A 21,520-nucleotide genomic window follows, 5' to 3' on the forward strand; every position below is an offset into this window, starting at 1 on the left:
GAATTATTCCAGCATTGTAGTTATGGTGTTTGTTGATAACACGAGGAAAATATATGAATAGGTTAACGGGACAATTGCGTCATTTTAAATCCATATTCCGTTGAGTCGCAATGGGGATTTCTAGGTATTTTAGTACATAATTAATGTATGTGCGTCAATTCCAATGTTATAAAAACTTATATTGTATTTTTGGCATATTTTTTGTATGTGTTGTTGATGTTATTAAAATTGCATTACATCACATTATACTTACTTGGATGTTTTGAATATACTTATTACCTCTTCATCAATGGAATTGTCGCCACTACTTTTTGCTAATACAACTATTTTTTATCGATTCGAGTATTTTTGTTAGTTCAGATAATTACATAATGGCTGGTGGTCGTTTCTCTATTACACCATACCCCATCATCGCAGTGTGTTGTCAAGTTATATGGGCATTTAACGACGTTCAAATACTTGAACTCCCTATTTGCCTTACTTCGTTTGATGTGTAATAGATCCCAATGCACCTTTACATCCATTAGTAACTTTATAGCTTTCCCATAATAATGTGTAAATAAATATGTAAAGGAAAAGATGATACCTATTCTAAAGGTTTACCTGTTGCTGTTATTATTTTATAAATTGATGACAAAACGTGGGTTTTATATTTCACTCGAGTAACATAAAAATATAAAGATTTCCTTCGATTTGTTTAGCTCTTACTGTAATCTATTGTTGTGTAAAAACAGAGCAAGTACTAATGTACCAACACAAAGCACGAAGAGCAAAGTAATGCCTTCCTGAAAAAAAAAATGTGGACATTAATTATTTTTAACTACTTAAGAGCTAAAAATAATAAAAATGTCTAATGTAGCTTTCCTGCTGTTGTGAAGAGAAACACCGTTTTCCTTAACGGGAGTTAGGTCAAAAAACCCAATGCGATCGTATCGTACGCCCGACGTCTTACCGCTCCATAAAGTGCGGTTGTTTCAGTTTTATTTGCTCATTTATTGCGGTAAAGCTAATTCCAGTTCGCGATTATTATGCCCTGTAGTTTTAAAACCGTCATTTTGAAATTGGAAGCGAAACCTAGGTGCTTTGTAACTTCAAAATTCAAAGACATTCCTAAATAGAACGCCGTTTATGGATTTAAAATAATTCGAATTTCCGTTATGTACATATGATTATGACACCTGGATGGATTTGGATAAAAAATCGCGAGTTGAATGAACCCTATTATCATGCGTAGAACTTTTTCAGTTCACGTTAGAGATTACTAAGCAATCATGTACTGATACACAGATATTAGACTGGGCTTTTGTTAAGTATTTGTACCGGGAAGTATTAACATAATGTGCTAAATGTTCAAACGGTTACTGAGAAAAAGATACAGGCTATTTGCAAATAACCAAGAACTGTTAACCCTAATAAATAAGTGAAATTCGACCTCCTTTCTTTCAATGCTGTAACTTATTAATACTTCACACGCAGACCGCATAATTAATTGGTCACCTTCAGACAAAATGTCTCATCATGACTCTTAACTACAGTTATAGCAGCTACATATTAAACGCATTAGTAATTAACCTACTGCATATTCAATTGAATGGAATTCTAGTATTCTGAGCAAGCGTCAAGAAAGTTCCCAGTAAATAAATATTCCATATGTATTGAGGAAATTAATGGGACTTTCCATCTTCCCTTTGACTTAGATAAAATAATTACTTAACATTGTACAAGCTTGAACGTCATGGAATAATTCCGTTTCAAGAGTTCATTGCTCACAATTAGGTGACCCATGTTCCACAGACGTTTCTGGGCCAGTATGATGAAATTCTAGGTATGTACGTCCTAAAACACATCAATATAAGGAATCAATTTAATAATCGAAACCAATTCGAAGACGTACCGTTTCGATTCGATAATTGGCATCGATACGCAAGATATCGATTTGTTTACGGTTAAAGGATGCGGCACCGTTCAATTGGCGAAGTGGTACGCACACCCGTTAACTGGTACGATGTAGTTATGGCAGTTTACCGAGTGTTTAACTGACAACCATGGACAGTCCTCAAGTCATGAGCTCAATATTATTCACATGACTTGTGTTAGTCGTTTAGCGTCATTTAGTTAGATGATGAAGGAACAAATATTTTCTCCTCTCTACATTGTTTCAAACAAACAGTAAACAGTCAACAACTCAATGAATACTGTAAATCTACTTAATTTACATACATTAAAGGTGTACAAATATGTCTATGAATTGTTCAAAAATCCCTTGCAGAATCTTTATTTTTTAAGCAAGCCTTCAATGAGATTCCGAATCTCAAATTCATTTTATACCCTTCAATATTTTATTTCAGTTGTTAAACTAAATTCATTGAATTAAAACACTTACCGACTACAGACCTTCTACGAACTGGCAACTGGTTTCGTATCCTTGTGACATAACGTTATACAATTTGCATTTTAGATCTGTATAATAATTTTAAGTCAGTCTGTATCCAAGTGTTCTGAGATTTTTGACACGTTCGAGGAACGAGCAATAACGACTTTTCTGCACGTTACGCACAATAATGTGCATATGTTTTTGCCGAATATGTCAAAATGATATGCAAAACATATTCGTTGAATATGGGGGTTATTATCAACTCCTTTAAATCTGAAAGCTGATGACATAATTGGAACTACGTATTTGAATTCAGAGCACTTACAACCTTGGTGTCAAGTAATAGCTAATTATGAGTTGCATTCCCAAATTGACTTTTAAGTGCGGTCGTTCTTTTTATTCTATAGACCCAAATGTCATACATAAGTACTCAAATATCTGCGCAATAGTTCTTCAAACGACACATTATTAAACATGACGACGACAACAACTTGTTATATACGATGACGGGAATTTCTGAAAATACCTTGCAACAACTGTGGATAACACGTTTTCCGCAGTACTGTTTTAGTTAAGTGGAAATGATTTATAATAATGTAACTGTATGATAAACTGAGCCTCCAAACAGTTAAGTGATTTGCAAATGTGGAGAACTGATGCAATGGAACTTTAACCAACGTTAAAGTTGTGAAACTACTTATATGGATCGTCTTTCGTGTCTTTTGCAAACTCCTGTGAGATCCTAAGCATCATTTTTTTATATCATTGTGTTCCTACATATCATTAAAAGTTATGTCTGATTCGTGTTTAATATTTAAACCAAAACCCGACTTATGACGTCAAACCTTCAAAGAAGTATCTGTTAGATCACTATTGAGTAATAAACGATCAAAAAGCCTTTTTGCATACTATGAATTATTATCACGTAATCGTTACAAGCATGAGTTTATTCATACTATTAGTTAACTATAAATCTTATGCACCTTATATTAAAGTTTAACTTGTATTGTTTCAGATGCCCCGAATGATGCGAATTACATGATATGTGGTGTCGTGATCGCAATGGCCCTCGTTGGGCTTATTATAGTGTTGCTGGCCCTAACAATAAAGTAAGTGAATTCATACAAAACTAGGAGCTTACCATCACATACAAAAGTAACTGGTGGAGTTGTGAGACAGAGATCTTCTTTATAGTCAGTTGTCTCGCTTCCTCAACAGCATGACAGGTGATGGTGGTCCCTTGTACTACAATAACTAATATTAAAAATACTATTTCTAACACATCCTTCCCTGAAAGATTTACGCGTGAAAAACGAAGGAATTTCAATTTTTCTTGCTTTAGCAACCGAAAATGTTCAAAGTCCACAATAAATATCGTAGGATGTCTAAGTATAAAAGCACTTGTGAAATTGTTCGTCGCATAAATACCCTATTAATATTATTCTATCTATATCAATCAATTAGATGACTCTGCGATTTACGTCCTTAATTATATTGTTAATGAATAGTTTGTTACGCATATACGCCTTAACTACTAAACAGATTTTGAAAAGTCATTCATCTATCATAAGCTAAATTAGGAGCGAGAAACGCTACTTACACTTTAGCATCAATAGTCGTGATGCTAGTTGAATTAAAAATACGGTAAAATATGATTTAGAACCGATAGAAACTCGTAAAATAAAACTGATTGATCGTACTAGACTGTTCTTTAGCTTCGGTCATGTAACTGATATAAAATATGATAAACTGTATGTTTTCATTGGTCTTCTTGATTGATGTGAGCGGTAAATCAATGATCATTGATTGTAAAACGCAAATAAGGCCAAATTGTACAGACTGAGTATTGTATACGTTAAAAGTATGATGTGTATCTGTAGATGTATTTGATGATGGCATTCAATACAAATATTACTCAAATTTAGTTGAAATTTATTTCGAATAATGTTCATAAAATATTTCTATGCAGCCATTTATTCAAATGTCTGCAGACGGTTTCGTGCCACTCAACTATTTATAAAACTAAAATTTTAAAATCATTTTTAAATCAATGTAAAAGTATATGAATGATACTTAATATAATTGTAATTTGAAAAAAATAAACTTTCTGTGCCTGATGAATTGTCCGGTTTTTGTTATCGCAAAACGTAAAAAATACAAAAGCATTTTTCCAATGGTTTTAAATGACTATCTGTCCCTTTTTACACTTAAAGATATTAGACGGCATGAAAGAGACGGCAACTAAAAGGTAATTAACTTCAGGAATTGGACAATAGATTAAATCGTCACCTTCTGATAAGTCATTGTTCTAGTCACATTGATATATAAACGGGAAACAAAACGTAATCAGCATTAACATTATCAACTTCAATACAAGGTACGGAAGTTAATATAATGGTGGGTGTGTGTAAAAAGGTCAGCTTTATTGAAAAATCCTTCGCAGTTCTATAGTAGTAGATAAGACTTCAGAATCATTCTTAATCTGTTTTTGATTATTAACCGAGGACAAAATTCTTGACACTAATAAATAATTAGGCCTTTCTATAGAGATGAGGAATCTGGTAAAAATTATGGTCAAGGTTCGAGTTTCGTTCGAGTTCGCGAGTTCCCAAGCGATTATCACGATCCTAAAGTAATATGTGAAAGAGAGATGCCGCTCTATACCGTACAATGCTCTGTCACGCTTAAACATTAATAATAATATTTCTAGGTTGCAGTAGACCCATCAGGCATTGAAGATTTTTGTGCCCTAACACAGGTCTTAAGTACTTGATTTTAAGAGATTCATTTTATTACTTATAGAATGACACGTATCACTGCGTAATGTAATAAGACTATGGATACGCTGAACATTCCAACCCTGATTAACTTTCTCCTGGACTGAGCGTCAGTCTATTTTGAACTCAGATGGAATGCTGGCACCAAAACAGCAAGTGGAGTTCATTTGATGTTTCCGTTTGTACTTTTATTCTTTAACTATCTTGAACTAGAAATGTCTAGAACTTGTTTTCGAGGATCAGTCTTTGGATTGAGAGGTTTATTGATTCTATGAGTAATTGCCTTTTTTGCCTTAACTGTTTTTAGGAAAATTTCGTTTGTAAAGTATAACGTGTTTTCAATACACCCTGTGTAAGTACTTGGATTTGATCCTAGGCAAATTTTTGCTCAGAGATAAATTTATATATTCCATTAATACTTAAGTTATATTGTCTACTCTTAAGTTTTCATTAGTAAAATGCAAAAGGCAATCCAGATACTTTTTTTTAGGCTTATTAATTTTAAAATGGAATATAGTGAAAGGAGGTTTTAAGGACAACTCTTTGCTCGCATTCAACTTATTTAAAACACAAAATACAATGACTAAACATTGTTATATAATTTTGAACACTTGTTATACTTACTTACACTACTTATGTATCAATCGATATAAGCAGACTTATCTAAGGACAGACGCAATTTGATTGCAAGTAGATAGAGATACATCATATACGAGGGTGCCTATGTATGCAGTATGTGGGTGACTGCAGTTTTGGCAGTTTGACAAAGATTTCCGTGATTCTTTGAATTCCCAGTCAGTATAATCACTCTGCACTGACGTTTAACGTTTAGAAAGTACTCGTAAAATGATTTATTTAGATTTAGATGACGTGTGAATTAAGTAAGGGAGGTAATTTCTTGAATTCGTCATTTGTTTTGTAAAATGCCGCTTTTGAGGAAAATAGAAAATGTTATTTGCTCAATTTTGCCTGAATATATATTGTTATCAATGGATAAGTGATGTTTTTGTTTTTTATAGATTATATACTTACTTATCTTTTCCTTATATCATCTTACTTAATAGGTGCTCAGATTATCTTGTAATCAATATGTAGGTATTACGTTTTTACAAGCAAAGCGCCACAATATAATAGTGATTCCACGCTAATCGCTTTAATCAAGATAATTATTTATTTGGCAAACAAATAAATTATCAATATCTTCAGTATTTCCTTGAAGTCACATTCGAAACAGATACCTACAATCATTAGCTTTTATTTCCTTATGAACTTAAAAAATGAATTGGAATTATTGTCCTCTTTCAAAAACTCCAAGTTAATATATTCGTGTTAAATCAGTTAATTTATATTTCTTAAGAACATTACACAATAGTAAGATGACGTGATTGACGTTTGATATTATAATACAAACGGCTTGCAGCGTTCACAATTCAAGACTAATCATAACGTCAAGGCAATAGAATGGCAGAACATCTGTACTGGGTCATTTCAAGGATTTGCGAAATGTTCGTACAGTACAGTCTACAACACACCCACAAATAATACCGAAACCCAAAAATCGACCTTAACTGTATAAGAATTAAGTCACTTTATCAATATCAAAGTATTGTTCTCTCAGCGGTCGACTGTACTGCCTTATTGCAATGGTCATGAGTCATACTATGTTTATTTTTTTTGTTTGTGTTTTGTTTTAAATATTTTGAATTTAGAGTTACTGCTCGGTCAAGGAAACTATTTTTGAATGCGGAACCTTATGATTTCAGATTTTAAAAGCAGATTTAAATGTTTTGTAACAAACTAATTGTTATGAGTTTTATTTCAAAACTTATAGTTCTGAGACTTATGTCAGATTTTTTTACTTAGAAATCTTGTCCGTTGAATGAATTATGTTTTGATTTATATTGAATTTAAGGAATTCAACCTTAAAAAAACAGGTAAAAAACGTATTTTATTAAGACGGGTTTAAATACCTATGAGGTATTGTTTATAATGTATCATCAAGCGCTTTTTATGTTAAGGAAAACCACAGGTTTTTCCAACCAATTTCACGAATATCAACACAGGTATTTCTTAAAACCGTATTACATAATACCTACCAGTTCAACGAAATTCCCCTTTTTAAGTGGCATTAAAAACAAAAAAAAAAACGAGACAGCTTCCAATAAAAAACAAGTAATTGAACAGTAACAATCATTCCTTAAATATTATTGATTTCTCTTTGAACTTTCTTTTAAGACTTCCAGCGTTATTCCTTTGTCTGACAACTGCATCGTCAATCACATGCACAAACAAACGGATTTGGAATAAACATTCTAAAAGAAGGTCGCATAAATATTTATCCCGTTGTAGGAATCGAATTAGCAACCTTGACCTCAAGAATTCCTTTCAAGTCAATTGGGTCATCAGATCATCGCTTTGTTCTAACAGTTCTTGTTATGATCTGTTAGTTCATAGTATCAGCATTAGCAAAACTTTCATCACACCATCTTAAGACTATTTACTACAAGACTACAAGCAACTATACAAACTCAAACTTTTTCGTCTGTCTTCAAAGTTGTCGGTTTGTGAAGACGTGTGTTGACTTGTATGAATGTGCCAAGGTGTATAGCTAACTAGTCACTTAAAAAATAATGTTTTCTCTTAACTACCTTCATTTGTTTCGGCTGTTTGTGGGTATTTAACATAAATATCTTAGAAACTTGTCATCAGCTAGTCTGCGCGCTGCCTTTTAAATGTCGAACGTGTCTTTCGGTAAAAATTGTGAATAGTGTCTTATATAGGTATCAAAATGCATTTACTTCGTATCTTTAAAAAAACATTCAAGAAGATTATACTTAAAATGTAAGTTAATTCAAGTGTTAATGTTATTTACACTCGAAAAGTATCGAGGCGACAGAATTTTGCTTGCTCATTACGTCGAATATCTTTTATTAAGTATTGTCAATCAGTTAGAGACAATTTCAAAAGCTATTTATGCTAAAAACACTTATTCGTAATAATTAACGTCTTGTCCTATTATATTACTCTTATAATTATTAAATTATGCAGCGAAGAGAATTTCCAATTATGTCAAGCTATAAAAAACTACTTCGTGACCTGTCAAAACATTTGAATAATAAAGAATTCTTTCCATTACCAAAAAAACCTTGCAAAGTCAATGTCACGCCACACGAGTATTTCGACATGAATTAACATATAGGGTACTGAAGCCCTATATGGCAGATAATTATCTATGTGATAGGATACATTGAAAACCAGTTCCATCCAGTTATCACTAAATATTTCTATTATTACACCAATAGACGTAAAACTAATTTCACTTTATTGGTGACATCGATTTAAGCTTAGTGTTTAAGGTTATCTTTTCCTGTTAAGTAAGCTTTCTAATTTGAAACTTCGTGCTGATAGAATACGTCATAGTTTTGAAAAATACTCTGAACTATAAATGTCTTTGATTCGTAATATCGATCAAAAATCTTTGGGGACTTCAGTACAAAATTACAGTACTGGCCTAAGAAGACATAGCTTACAAGTTCAGAGTACAGACGCCATTTATTTTTACGAAACAAATATCATTGCGTGTCTAGTTCGCACCACAATTTACCAGTAAACGTTAGTTTTTAATAAGCCACGTCCCTAGTTAATTGATATTTCCGCGTTGGATCACTAGAGCTCTAATTAATCCCACAGCTGGTTGGTCAAAGGCTACACAAATTGTTTTGCACATGTTTTTGATTACCATTTCATGTTCACGCAATGCTAGGCGTCGTACACACCTACTATGATGCGTGTGGAATTATAGTTATTTGTAAGGACGAAAAAAGATACCATTTATATAAATTATGTATTATTATATCACAGTCTGAGTGAGTCACAGTGTTTCGAGATAATATATTTAAATACCTGCTTACAACTACTTTAAGCCTTGACTAGCAAATACACAGGTAAAAAATAAATATAAGTCATAGCTAAAGAACATCTGGTTATATAATGGTATGAAATATTCAATGATATAAAAGAGAAATAAAAATATTTCAAGGTGTTAACGTTATTCACAGAGCAGAATTATTATAACATTTGTGTAACAGTCAAACATAATCCTGTATATTATTAGAAAATTTGCAATTTAACGAATACGAAACGCATAAAGAACCCCAAGGTTTGGTACCCACGTTACTCTGGAAGTTTGCCAGATTTCAGCAAGTCTGGACATTACAATGATCTCTGTTTATTTTTGTTAACTGTGCTGTTTTAAAATCGCAAATCACCGCTATCAAATCGCCATTTCGGCCAAAACCACTGGCCATCACATCACTCGGCAAGGGGCAGTTTCACCAAACCATGCAATATGTTTGTGTGTTTACACCTGCAAATAGCTTCAGACCCATCATTTTTGTTAACTGCGAACAATTACCGATACTTTAAATACGAGTGGTACTAAAATAGGATATTAAAGATCAAAACATTGCCGACCAAACAGTTTATTTTATGTTCCACGATAAATTTTTGATAATTATGATACCACTGAAACTGCATGAAATCTTCATCCTATCTGCTGGAATTTTGTATAATTAGATTGAAAATTCTTCAAATTCTTAGATTGTGAACACATGATTCGTAGTTATTATTAAACGTTTTCTTTGGTATGAAATGAAAACAATCAAATTGAAGTAGTTTTTCATTCGATCTATTAAAATTGAACAGTAAAATATAGGCACAAGCAATACAGCCCTAACATTGCTTTTATAGTTATAATTCTTGACCTAAAATTTCCCTGTATCTACATTATTATAGTAACAATGTTTTGAATCAGTTTGCGTATTGTTGAATAACGTCTATTGCTGCATTGAATACAACAATCCAGTGATGTTAGCCACGCCAGTCAAAACGAGGTCAGCTATTGTGGTCATCTACCATGGCTACTCTGCAGGGCATGGCGTTCCCACGGCGTGCACAAATAAATACATGGATCGATATATACCATTTATCCCAGATCTTTTGTACATTTACGTACAACTTTTTTTTAATCCGTTGAATGTCCTTTTACAAATCTTTAACTTATATGATAAGTTTAGCTCCAGTTTTAGTTGACTATCTTATAAAAGTCTGTAATGAACTGCAATTCGTGTTATGAAAACAATATTTCTGGAACGCAATAGCGTGGTTTTGTTTTGTTTTTTCGAGATTACATTAAAAGTGTCGCGTTATCTAATCGGTACATAACAATACTATTAGTTCAGCAATAACATTATCAGCTCGCTTTGCATAACAGAAAGCTGTGTAAGCTTTGACGTCAATGTTTGATCGAACGCTCTCCAATGTGTTATCGGGTTTGTTTTATTTTTGATTTTGTGCTTGCAACATTTCTGAAACACAATTTTAAATCATAGCAAAGGCAATCTACAAGTAAAATATTTAACCGTGATACACAAACAATTCTCATTCGATTGTCTTGTCTCTTACGGGCTACGCTATTTGTTATGTATGAATGCGACGTACGGGGACCGACATCCGTTGACGTCCAACTGTTTTCAGTTAAGCCACGACGAGCGTATAACAAAGCAGTCTTCGAAGAGATCATTTGAATTTGAAAGACGTGCTCGGCTGAAGAAAACAATGTATTAATTTGTTATACTTATCAAATATGCGAATTTGTAAGAGTGTGTATTCAAGTGTGTGTCCAATGTTATTGGTGCTGGCAAATATCAGGATAAAGGATAGTTCGCGTGTTGTGCACAGTCGTCGTCCGCATTGTCAATGTGAAGTTTCCTGGATATGGAAATGGGTGGAAATGAATGCAAATTACAGTAACGCCACGGACTATTACGAAGGGCTTTACAGTGCGGGGTCGGGTCCCCTTAACATTGCAATAAGGTAACGGGAGAGGTGCGTGTTCAGTCGCCACCCACCGCTGCGCGAGGCGTGGTGGCCGGCGCCACGAACGCCGCTCAGGCAGTCAAATAGTCACCGTCGGTACGGCCGTGTGTATTGAAAACTCGCACAGCGGCTGTCTGCCAGTGTGCGCCAAAACGGCCGTCCGCGCGCCTCACGTTGGCGGCTTGCCTCAACTGTCCTCACCTACTAAGTCTCCTATAACCTGTGTCTGTAAAGTGTCTGTGCCCGCGTTTCGATGCTCTTCTCTCCAATCGCCGTCGAGGCGATGAAGTGCAAAGAGGAAAACTGTGAAGTCGGCGTGGTGCTAGAACACAACTCCTTGATCGTGTTGTCCGTTGACAAGACCATCGTCTGCCTATGCGGAAGGGATAGGAACAATCCCTTCGAGCGCGGGTAATTCTCATCGTTCTGCATTATGGTACGACGCTAACTGATTACCTCGCCTTAACTCCTGTCTACTAACAACTGGTAATCGCAAACGCTTTATTGTTGAAATATTTCAGCTGTATTGCTATCGATATTTAGCCACATAAACGGGCTGAATTCCTTAAATCCTTTGAACTGTGATTGTACCATACCATGAGGTCTTAAAAATTGTTCACTATCAAAACTATCAAAACGAAAAACCTGTTCACTATCATTTTAATATGCTCGAAGGTTGTCGTCGATATGGTCAAGGCAAATTTCTTACGAATGGCCATATTCCAGTCTATATTTACCTATTTATATTTGCTAGTACAATAACTGGACATTTCAATTTTGAGTCGCGTTTAGGTTTCCGTGTTCACTGATTGGCTATTTTATGCAACGTTCACCGTTCTATTTAAAATCTAACAATTCGATTGAATGAGTCAGAATATTGTAACCGGTGGCTGACAAAAAACTATAGTGGGATATATACATCTTATATCTATATAATGCTTCTAGGAACAGCATGATGACCGAAGAACCGAACAAGGTCGTGGCCGGCCGTACAATGGCTTTTGTCGAATAATGCCTAAAAACTCGTACGCGACGTTTATTATTACTTATTAATTATTCATATGGAATAATTAAAAATTACGAACCAAGTTTGTGAAATGTTGCGCATAACATTTCATGTAAAATGCTTTCAATCTGGGTAACTTCAAATTGTATAAAGCATAGATATACCTATATCAATTCACAGCTGATTTACGATACCAGAAACTGGGAAGTGGTTAACGAGCTGGGTACTGGGTACGCGGAAGTTTATGATAAGTAGATAAATAGAAGCACATAAATATTGTACGTAGAAAAGTAATTAGTTTACATAGTAGGTTATAACAAAAAAGGTTAAATAAGGCGGAGGTTGAGCATGATAACCTTCTGTCTATATCGGTAACACGTTAACCTACAGTCTCGGCAGGTGTCAGTGTGCAGGTGTGACGGACTTTCTTCAAACATTTAAATAACCTATGTGCCAATGATTTCGTAAACACGGACATGCTCGATGTAAACAAAACATTGCCAAGAACTGTATCTAAGATCAGAGACTCATTACTTCCAACGAGGTTAGATTAAACCCGATTTAAACAAACACTTGAAGCCCGAACTAGGCGGGTACCAAAAAGTTTTAAATAATGAAAGTTCGAAAGTCGTTGCTCTTTGTACTGTGGATTGTCGTCGTGGCCTTATTTAAGGTTGTGTACAAAACAACGTAGTAAAATAACATTGTTATTATTTTGAAATGGTAATTTAGTGGCAATTATTTCGTCATCGTGTGTTAGTTGGGGCCTCATTAAAAATGTACCCCTGTTGACTCCCATCATTCTGTTTGACGTCAGTACTCACAATCGAATGCCGCCAATAACCATTTTATCAATACATATATTGAATGTTTGTTATTGTTCTGAGATCTTGTTCCTCTTGGGAACTTCGTGCGTGGAACATCAGTTGGGCTAGTACAGATTAATGAACCAACAAATAAGAATGTTCTAATTAGAATTCATTCTTTCATAAATAAAAACAAAACTTAAAAAATAAGTGTTACTCAAGATATCGGTAAATTTCAAAAGGTGGAATAACAATCGCTAATGATATTCAATAACGTCAAAATATCGTATGGCATTACAAAGATTACGCCGCAGATAGCCTCTGATTGACGCAATAAGAGGTCAGAAAAAATATTTTGTTACTAAGAGATGTTTCTGCCATCCAATAGTTAGGTGTCATCTATAAACATCGTGCTTGATATGAATTTGTTTATACTTACGTCATTGGAGACAAAAGATGCTGATGTTCCCTAGAACAACCAGTTTATCGGAAATCTAAATTTTTCGATGTTAAACGATTCATGACAAGACACGACTGTTTGGTTACAACTAAATCATCCGTGATACACGAAATCGATCTCTTAGATTTCACGAAGGTCTGCTTATATTCTCAGTGTAATGTTTACATCCGCCGGCTATTGCACAAGCAGTATTTAAAGAAACATTTGACTATGCAATCTTGTGTTAGTACTAACTGATAATGAAACAAATGACACGGCCTGTTGAGTAGACGACGGAGAGCACTTGTCACAGCGCACTATTGTTATTATTTAAGTTTCAATGTCAAACAATTACACCGCAGGTACGCACAACCATCATTTAATCACAGAGTTTAATAGAGATTAAGTCTCTGTCCGTTACAAAGGAGGCTAAAACCTTCTTCAAAAATTACTTTATTCGAAATACCAGTACTTAGATAGATTTTGGTAGACAGCTCAGTCTGAAACGACTTAAAAATCAATATTCATACAGCAGGTACGTCTTCACACAAATATTTTGCATGGTTGTATAAAATGTGGTTTAGGTAAATTGGCATCAAGCGAGTTATGAAAATAACTTGTATAATCGCAAAATAACCTACAACATTTCGCTCTTTAAAGAATCTACTTTTTTTCTGGTTTATAACAATATCCTCTAGACGGATCTCAAGGGTAACGACTTATAATGGCTTACTACCTGTGTTTTTTATCCCACCAGGCACTATTCGAGTCAAAGGCCCGGAGCTTTGCTTAAGTTAGTCGTTGCTAAGGGCATTGCACCTTTGCGTTCTCCCTTGCCCTGCAGCCCTACTTTGAGTTTTGGAGGCGAAAGCTCTCAAAATGAACCTCCCTTACCGTCACGTGAATGCAAGTGTTGGACAGAAAGAGATGCAATGTCAGCGTTGAGTGCGTCTACTTTATCCATAAACCCAACTGTGCGTAAAGTATTAGCTATACATTACTACGCATATTTATATTGTGGACTTTGAACTCGTTTAATGGTGAAATGCAGAACTCTCTCTTGGTTTATCATTACGTCTGAAATCAACAGGAGCGAGTTTCAATACTTAGAGAGCACTTTTTTGCTAGCTGTAATGTGATTTAATAAGTTAGGACATCTCATTTAGGATTTTGGAGTTTATAAATTATACCAGTTTATGATTGCGCTAAATGTTTATTTGTGTTTGTTGTTGTGTTGTTATGAAAAACAGCATGCTACACCTTCATGAGCATAACAACACTGCGTACTAGAAATAATGCTTTTATTAAAAAACAGGTCCAGTTGGCGCAAGAATAACTAATTGCTACGGAATATATTTAACCAGTTTTACACTCACAGTCTTCGCAGATGTTTTAATATGGTATTACCAGTTACTTTTCAAAGAAGCCCAATTTGCATATATAAAATGTGCCGGCTATGCGGGACAAACCAACGGTCAGGCCTTCTGGTGCGTCATAATCACAACGATACGATAGCGTCGAGCGCCGCCGCCACGCCACCATTCGTAGTTTTTCGCGGAAAACGGTCATATCGTCAACCTCAACCGTTCCCTCCCCCCCACTGCCCCTCTCTGCCCGCGCTGGCGCCGCGTCATAAGCGCGTCTATAAAAGCCATGCGCGCCCCTCCACTTCAACTCAGACGCATGGAGTACTCCGTAGAGGTCGTTTGGCACGAGCGAGCGCTTTGCTAGGCACCTGCCGGCCAATCTTCACGATATAATTCTAGTCACCAACCGCGAAGCTCTAGCTCGCGTAACGCGGTTTGCCGCGCGTTCCTACGAACAGTGATATGTGCAATAGCCTTACAACAAAATAATTGTGATAATTTATTTAAATTACTTAGTTATTAGTTACAAGAGTCACGAAGACCGCGATCGGCTGTGAGTGAAAACTGTGAATTGAAATGTTGTGACTGCCCGATTGGAACTTGTTACCTGTGAGCCAACCCAGTGTGATCAGTTATTCTTGCGTTAACGGACCGTTTACCACAATGGTTGGAAATAACGGTACTATGATGGCGATTCGCATCGTCCACAGCAAGCTGCGCAAGCGGGAGGAGCACTCGGCTTCCGTGCACCCAGCTGAAGTTCTTCAGGCTGCGCCTGCACCGCAGCCGGAGCCTCTTGCCTTCCGCCAGCAGCCGCTGTGGCAGTTTCCGCCGCCGCTGCCCCCGCCTTACGTCTATCCTCACGATCAGGTGTGTACACATGTTCATAACAAACAAAAACAACAATTATATCAATGCCGCTTATCTATTTCAAGAATTGAAACCAGCTCCAGTCGTTATACTTGACCCCAATACTGTTTTAACTAGCATCAATGTCCAACTGCAACACATTTCACTACAAAACTCCGTTTGCCTCGGAAACAAACAAACAATATTGAAAGTTGCATGTTGGGAAAGAAACGTTACATTATAATACGAAAGAAATCGTGACTGGTTCGACCCTCCCCGCCACTGAGAGAGAGCTGGTTGAACACGTAGGTAGACACGATATCTATGTGCGAAATAAATTTAAATGTCGGGACATGCTTGTTGAATAGAAAGCTGCACAAGGCGAGCATGTCGTAATACTCCGACCTTCTTTCTTGCCGTCTTATGAACAAAAGAGGCTACGCAAACGTCTGACTAAAATTTAAACTTGTTAAAACGCTGACCCCAATATTACGCTCTAATAACCGCTTCCCGAGGTGAGCTTACCTGCGAAACGGCCTATTGATTTGTTATATCGAATCGTACACTGTGTTTGTACAACGGCTGCATGACCACATATTGAGACGGCACACCAGGAAGTAGATAATGCTAATGTGTCTTTGAATAGCGCATTCAAGGCTTGCCTCATTCTAGCTTGGCCTCAACATTACTTTGAAACATTAGCTTCCTAGACATGTACGAGCTTTTTTTCCAACTTGAAAACGAGTAAAACTAGAAGACCTCTACTTCCGAGTACATGTCTTCGTATAAAAGTAAAACATTCAAACAAAAACGCGTTTCCTACAAAACATAATAGAAAAGACTTCTTTCTCTGCCGGCTTGACAACAGACTAAAAATAACGCTCGACTGATGTATTGTATAACAGACGAAGTTATTTCACGCAACGGGCCAAAAATGTATTGAACGCATTGGGGTCGATAACGGTATTGAAATCGGGTAGATTAGGGGTCAAACACCTGGTGTGAACTCCCAAACGTGTCTCGGAACTCGCCTAATGAGACTAATAATTTCTTCTCCATTGTTTATAGGACAACTTGATGCAGCCGCACGGCAACGAGCGTGCGAGTTTCCGCAGTCTTCGCAAGAACATCGGTGGTCGTTGGAAGCGACTAGTGAAAAAGAAGCCTGAACAGGAAGTTTACACGATCCCGCCTGAGCTCAAGCCACAGCTCAAACAAATATACGTGTACTAACTGCACGTTCTAGTAATTATAGCTGAAGCAGGATACTTCGCTGCGTTGATCTAAAGGCGATGACATCAACCTCAACTCGACGGTTGTAAAACATCAACTTTTATCATTACTCGAATATCAAAATTGTAAACCTGCACGGCTCGACAGCCACTATCTCTGAACATATCCCTTTCGACCAATTAATTCTAATGACCAATGTAACTAAAATATTCTTCTTTCATTCAACACTTCATTGTGATTTTAAAGCCTAGAAATTGTATTATTAAGTATTAGAATTTGATGTTTGTGACTTGTGAGTGTTGTCCCGTTGCAGATCGTATGAGAGTGATAGTCAAATGAATTTAGTTTAATTAATTTAAAGATATGAATGTGAATTAGGAAGATGCGGTCGCGCATACTAGTGACGAAAATCCAATAATTATGAATAAACAATTATGATGCCTTGTTAAGTGTAATTTTGACTAATTAGGGCATTTCGTAGTTCATTAACTTATTGTAGACATGATCGTATTCGTAAGTGAACTCCGATCAAAATAGTTTATGAACTTATACATACAGATGTATATGTGTGGGAGCTGACGTTTGAGACATCTTATTGTTTGATGCAGTATTTTTAGATCATTCATTTTGTGTTGCGAGTGAGACTGAATAATGGTACAATTTTAAGTGTAACGTGACATTGAAATTTTGCGAATAAAATACACAATATTTTCTGATATTATTGACTATAAGTATCAAATATCAAACAATATCACGATGGAATATCAAATGACCTAGTTGTTGAATGTTGAGTTGCTCGAATTGCTTTTGTAGTATAATTATTCAGATTTTCGCCCGGTCCTTACTGTGATAAATAATTAAAATGGAAGGAATAAAGAATATTATTGACAGAAAGATGTAGTTTTAACTTGATTGCCTTAATACCTTGTCAATTAAAGTCTAGCAAGGGCCGACGGTCGAGAATTTTGATAGCTCATATTGAGCCCTGATATTTTGATGATGTAAGCTGATAGATAATAGGTAGAATTGAGCCATGAATATATTTTTTCTTTCATTAAATTAACTGTTGCTGTAGAAAAAAACATGTTATAACTTTAATTTTAACATCGTGAGAAGTTTTTTGTTTTGAAAAAATGTAATCTTTCGTTGAAATATTGGAAAATAAATTCCATCATTATACTGAAATGCTTTGTTTCCTTATTAAAAAACCTTGTACAGACGACCAATAACTACAAGTAAAAATACAAATACGTCAATGAAATGCACCGCGTCAGACGCGTGGAAAGAATTTGAGGTTATGCTGACCCAAACAGTTTTCTCTCCTTAATTTGTGAATGAAAACAAACAACAATAACATTGAAATTTGCAAATGGTCCATCGAGTGCGACGGAAGAAAACAAATCAGATTGTTTTATTATTAAAAGAAGTAAACTTAGCAACCAAACAATACAAACAAAGTGTAGAATTAAGTATCCGTCGAATATTCAATAAGAAGACCCGTCGCTCCATCTGTCGTTTAATATATTTTTAAAATGAGCGCCCTCTACTGTCGAACACTGAAAACTAAAATAAGTCATAAAAGCGCCATCTATACATTTTCTTGCAAACTTCTTAGTCAGAAAAATATCACGTTCCTATAAGTACTTGATTTTTCAAGAAGTCCGTACACCTCAATACAGATGGCAGTGATTTCAACTAAAAGAAACTTTTTTTAACTGAGTTCGACTAAATATTTATATAGGTGTATTACTTAGAATCCCTAAAGTAAATTCATAGATTAATTTATTTCTACAACAACGTAGGTATATGGTATAATTTGAAAAGCTTTCCAGCACATTAATGAGCGAGTTAATGGAGAGGTTTACCGGTTTCCCTTTTCGACACTAAAAGGCTTTGTAAATAATTAACCCGTTTGGTTAAAATGGAGTTGAGAGGAACGCGAGCCCGCATGATATCGGCCTCGAGTCTCGACCCTAAACCGCTAACCTTTGAGAGATTAGTTTGTATTAGGAAATTATCTTCTTTGTGTCAGTAGAGGGTGATGGAGGCATCCGTACTGAATGTTGCTATTAGTCTAGTTAATTACAGTTGTAATAATAAGGGTGAATGCTGTCCGAATTAATAAACAAACTTAATATCGATGCAGGCTGTTCTTATGTACAGTTCACTAACATAAATAATGCTCAGTTTCTCTTTTGTTGCCATTAAACCAACATGGCCGAAATAAATAAAAAAACTGTGAAGTACAAGTTAGCCAATCTCATCCAACTCTCATCATTAATTAATGCAGCTGGTGGCAGCTGCTCGACACATAATATTTTATGTTTAAAACTTATATTCTGACTTAGACCGGCCACTATAAATGTTATGCCATTGTATGCAACGGGTATTACTTCAATTGTTTTGGAATATTATGTAACCTTGTATACACGTGTGCAGATTACACCTGCAATTAGTCAAGAGTAATTTATTGAGGGGCTTTTAATGTACCTACTCATTAAATAAGTAGTAGATACATTAAAAAGTAAACCATTTGGCTCACAACTTATTTACAAAATAATATTGTGTAGGTACTTGTTCATCATACATATTATTATATCTGTTCCCCACTAATAAGGTTCGGCTCAATGTTAACTTTGATGAATTTTTCATGTCGTTTCATTATTTTTTTCATTTTCTTTTCGACTAACTTACTTACCTATCGATTGGATTAAACATACATTATAATTAATACAAAACTAAACTACATTAAACCAAAAAATACTCAACAAGAATATAACAAAGTAAAACTGACCCCTCTACATCTAAAATTAAATTTCCGATCCAGTACTAATGATCTATCAGCCCTTGGATGCGATTACGGGTGTCTAGCAAAGCTCTTGAACGCCTTAGGGCAGCACGTGACGCGGTCCTTTGTTGTTACATAAATAAGCATCATTGTGTGGAAGAGGGCGAGCCCTCATTATAACGGGCGACGTGTCAATCTATCTGACTAGATTTTGAAAGGCTGTGCGTGATTTGGGAGCCCTTCTGTGGTTGCGGAAGTTTGTACTTGTCTTGTCTTCTTTATTCTTGCTTGCTCTGCCATTTATTGTTTTTATCTTCCTTTCATGATTTTTAACTTAAACGGTACGGTACTATTAATGTACTGCAATATTTTTTTTCACAATTTAATCTTTAAAATGATCAAAAACAAACCCTATACCGCGTTAGCTCCAATCTCTAAGTTGAGGAACCTGCTAACCGAGTAACTAGACACGGTTGTTGATTAGATACATAAAATAACGAAATGAGAAGCTGGGTCTGATTTATAGAAGAATATTATTTGTTTTTTGTTAGTAACAACAACAATATTCGAAATTCAACAGAAAATACTTCTAGAACAAGTCAGCTCATAGATAAGCTTGAAAACTAGTCATTTGGATTAATAAAACAGTCATCGTACAAAATAATTAAAAAATTATCGATACACTTAGTCGTAAATATGACTGTCAAATCAGTATTCAACGATATTTTTATGGTATCTAGAATACGTATCGTCGTGTAGAAATATCGCAACTTGCATGTGATATGGTGAATATGGCCCTAAAATCTCTATAAAACCTGTCTGCTTGCACTATGGAGTTTCAATACATTCATTGGTTGTTGTGGAACAGAGACGGTGTTATACAAAACGCGTTATCCGTCTCGTTTCTGCAATAGTAATACAGTTGAGGTACACATAGAATGTTACGAAGGGTTCCTATCTAGATGGTGAGCAAGTCACCTGGTTCTATAAACATTTTACGATCACTTATACACTTATATATTGGATGCGCAATCACTGTGGCATTTCTTATAAGTTTATTTTATGGTAGACAGCACGAAGGTCGATATCTGACTGGATCTGGACTATATGACGTGGTTAACGAGTTGAAAAGAGCATCGTTTCATTTCTCTGCTAAATGTTCTATGTCTACATGAAAACAAATAATTCGGCCACCCAGAAAATGTCACTACATGCCAAAGTAAACTTGTAACTGTTGTAACATACCCTGAATATTTATTCAAATTACAAATCACTAAATCAGGAAAAGCTTTTGTTTTTCTCTGGGTAAAAAGTTAAATCAATAAAACAATCCACTTAGCATTAATTTCGATTTGATTAGTTCCCGCCCCAGCAAAAACCGTAGATTCATGAATAAATATGAACGCCCGTTATCACAAGTAAACAAAGGTTCGGACGGAAACCTTAACAAAAACGAATTTTCTTTGAGAGCTGCTACTAAAACGAAGCGACCTAATTTCTCTTAACAAGTCGTTTTAATCCATTTACTAAAGTGCTAAAAAGTGGGACAATCGACAAATGTAAAAATTCGATCGACGTGTGCCAATGTAATTTGGTTTTAGTTTGATCAGTCATTTTGGTCTGCAGTGGAGAATATACTAGCTAGTAAAGCACAATGACATATACTTTTTAGGAAATATTAAACGGAAATTAAGGTTCATTTATTTTCAGTTACAGATGAGAGTAAATTGTGCCAATAGAGCTGAAAACTAAACTGAGAGGAAACTTTAAAAGCCTTTCGGACCACAAACTGAACATAAAACTATTTAATTTATGGGATCTAAATTAACTTTTTTAATTGAGTATTTGGTTATTTGTAATTAAGGATAACGAAAACAGACTGTGCAGAGACACGTCAAACGTTAGCATTTTACATTAACGGTTATACTATTGTACATATTTAGTTCCAAGCTAGTGTCTTATTAGTCTTGAGAGCTAAATGAAACGAAAGCTCTACATATTGAA

At 35.3% G+C, this 21,520-nt stretch overlaps 1 protein-coding gene across 3 annotated transcripts in view; it reads left to right on the forward strand.

The window, feature by feature from the left end:
- The window catches only part of LOC113500653, a 211,262-nt gene extending 193,640 nt beyond the window's left edge, over positions 1–17,622 (forward strand). For 2 of the 3 annotated variants that reach the window (XM_026881512.1, XM_026881513.1), the window contains 3 exons: positions 3,390–3,483; positions 15,357–15,516; positions 16,564–17,622. In XM_026881512.1, coding sequence (XP_026737313.1) covers positions 3,390–3,483; positions 15,357–15,516; positions 16,564–16,728 — 419 coding nt within the window. In that variant the 3' untranslated portion in view covers positions 16,729–17,622. Of the gene's footprint in view, positions 1–3,389; positions 3,484–11,056; positions 11,440–15,356; positions 15,517–16,563 lie in introns of those variants that run through there. The other variant, XM_026881514.1, reaches the window with a different exon arrangement.
- Positions 17,623–21,520: the final 3,898 nt, after the last annotated feature.

The sequence above is a fragment of the Trichoplusia ni genome, chromosome 14 (assembly GCF_003590095.1).
Source record: "Trichoplusia ni isolate ovarian cell line Hi5 chromosome 14, tn1, whole genome shotgun sequence".
NCBI classification, from domain to species: Eukaryota; Metazoa; Arthropoda; class Insecta; order Lepidoptera; family Noctuidae; genus Trichoplusia; species Trichoplusia ni.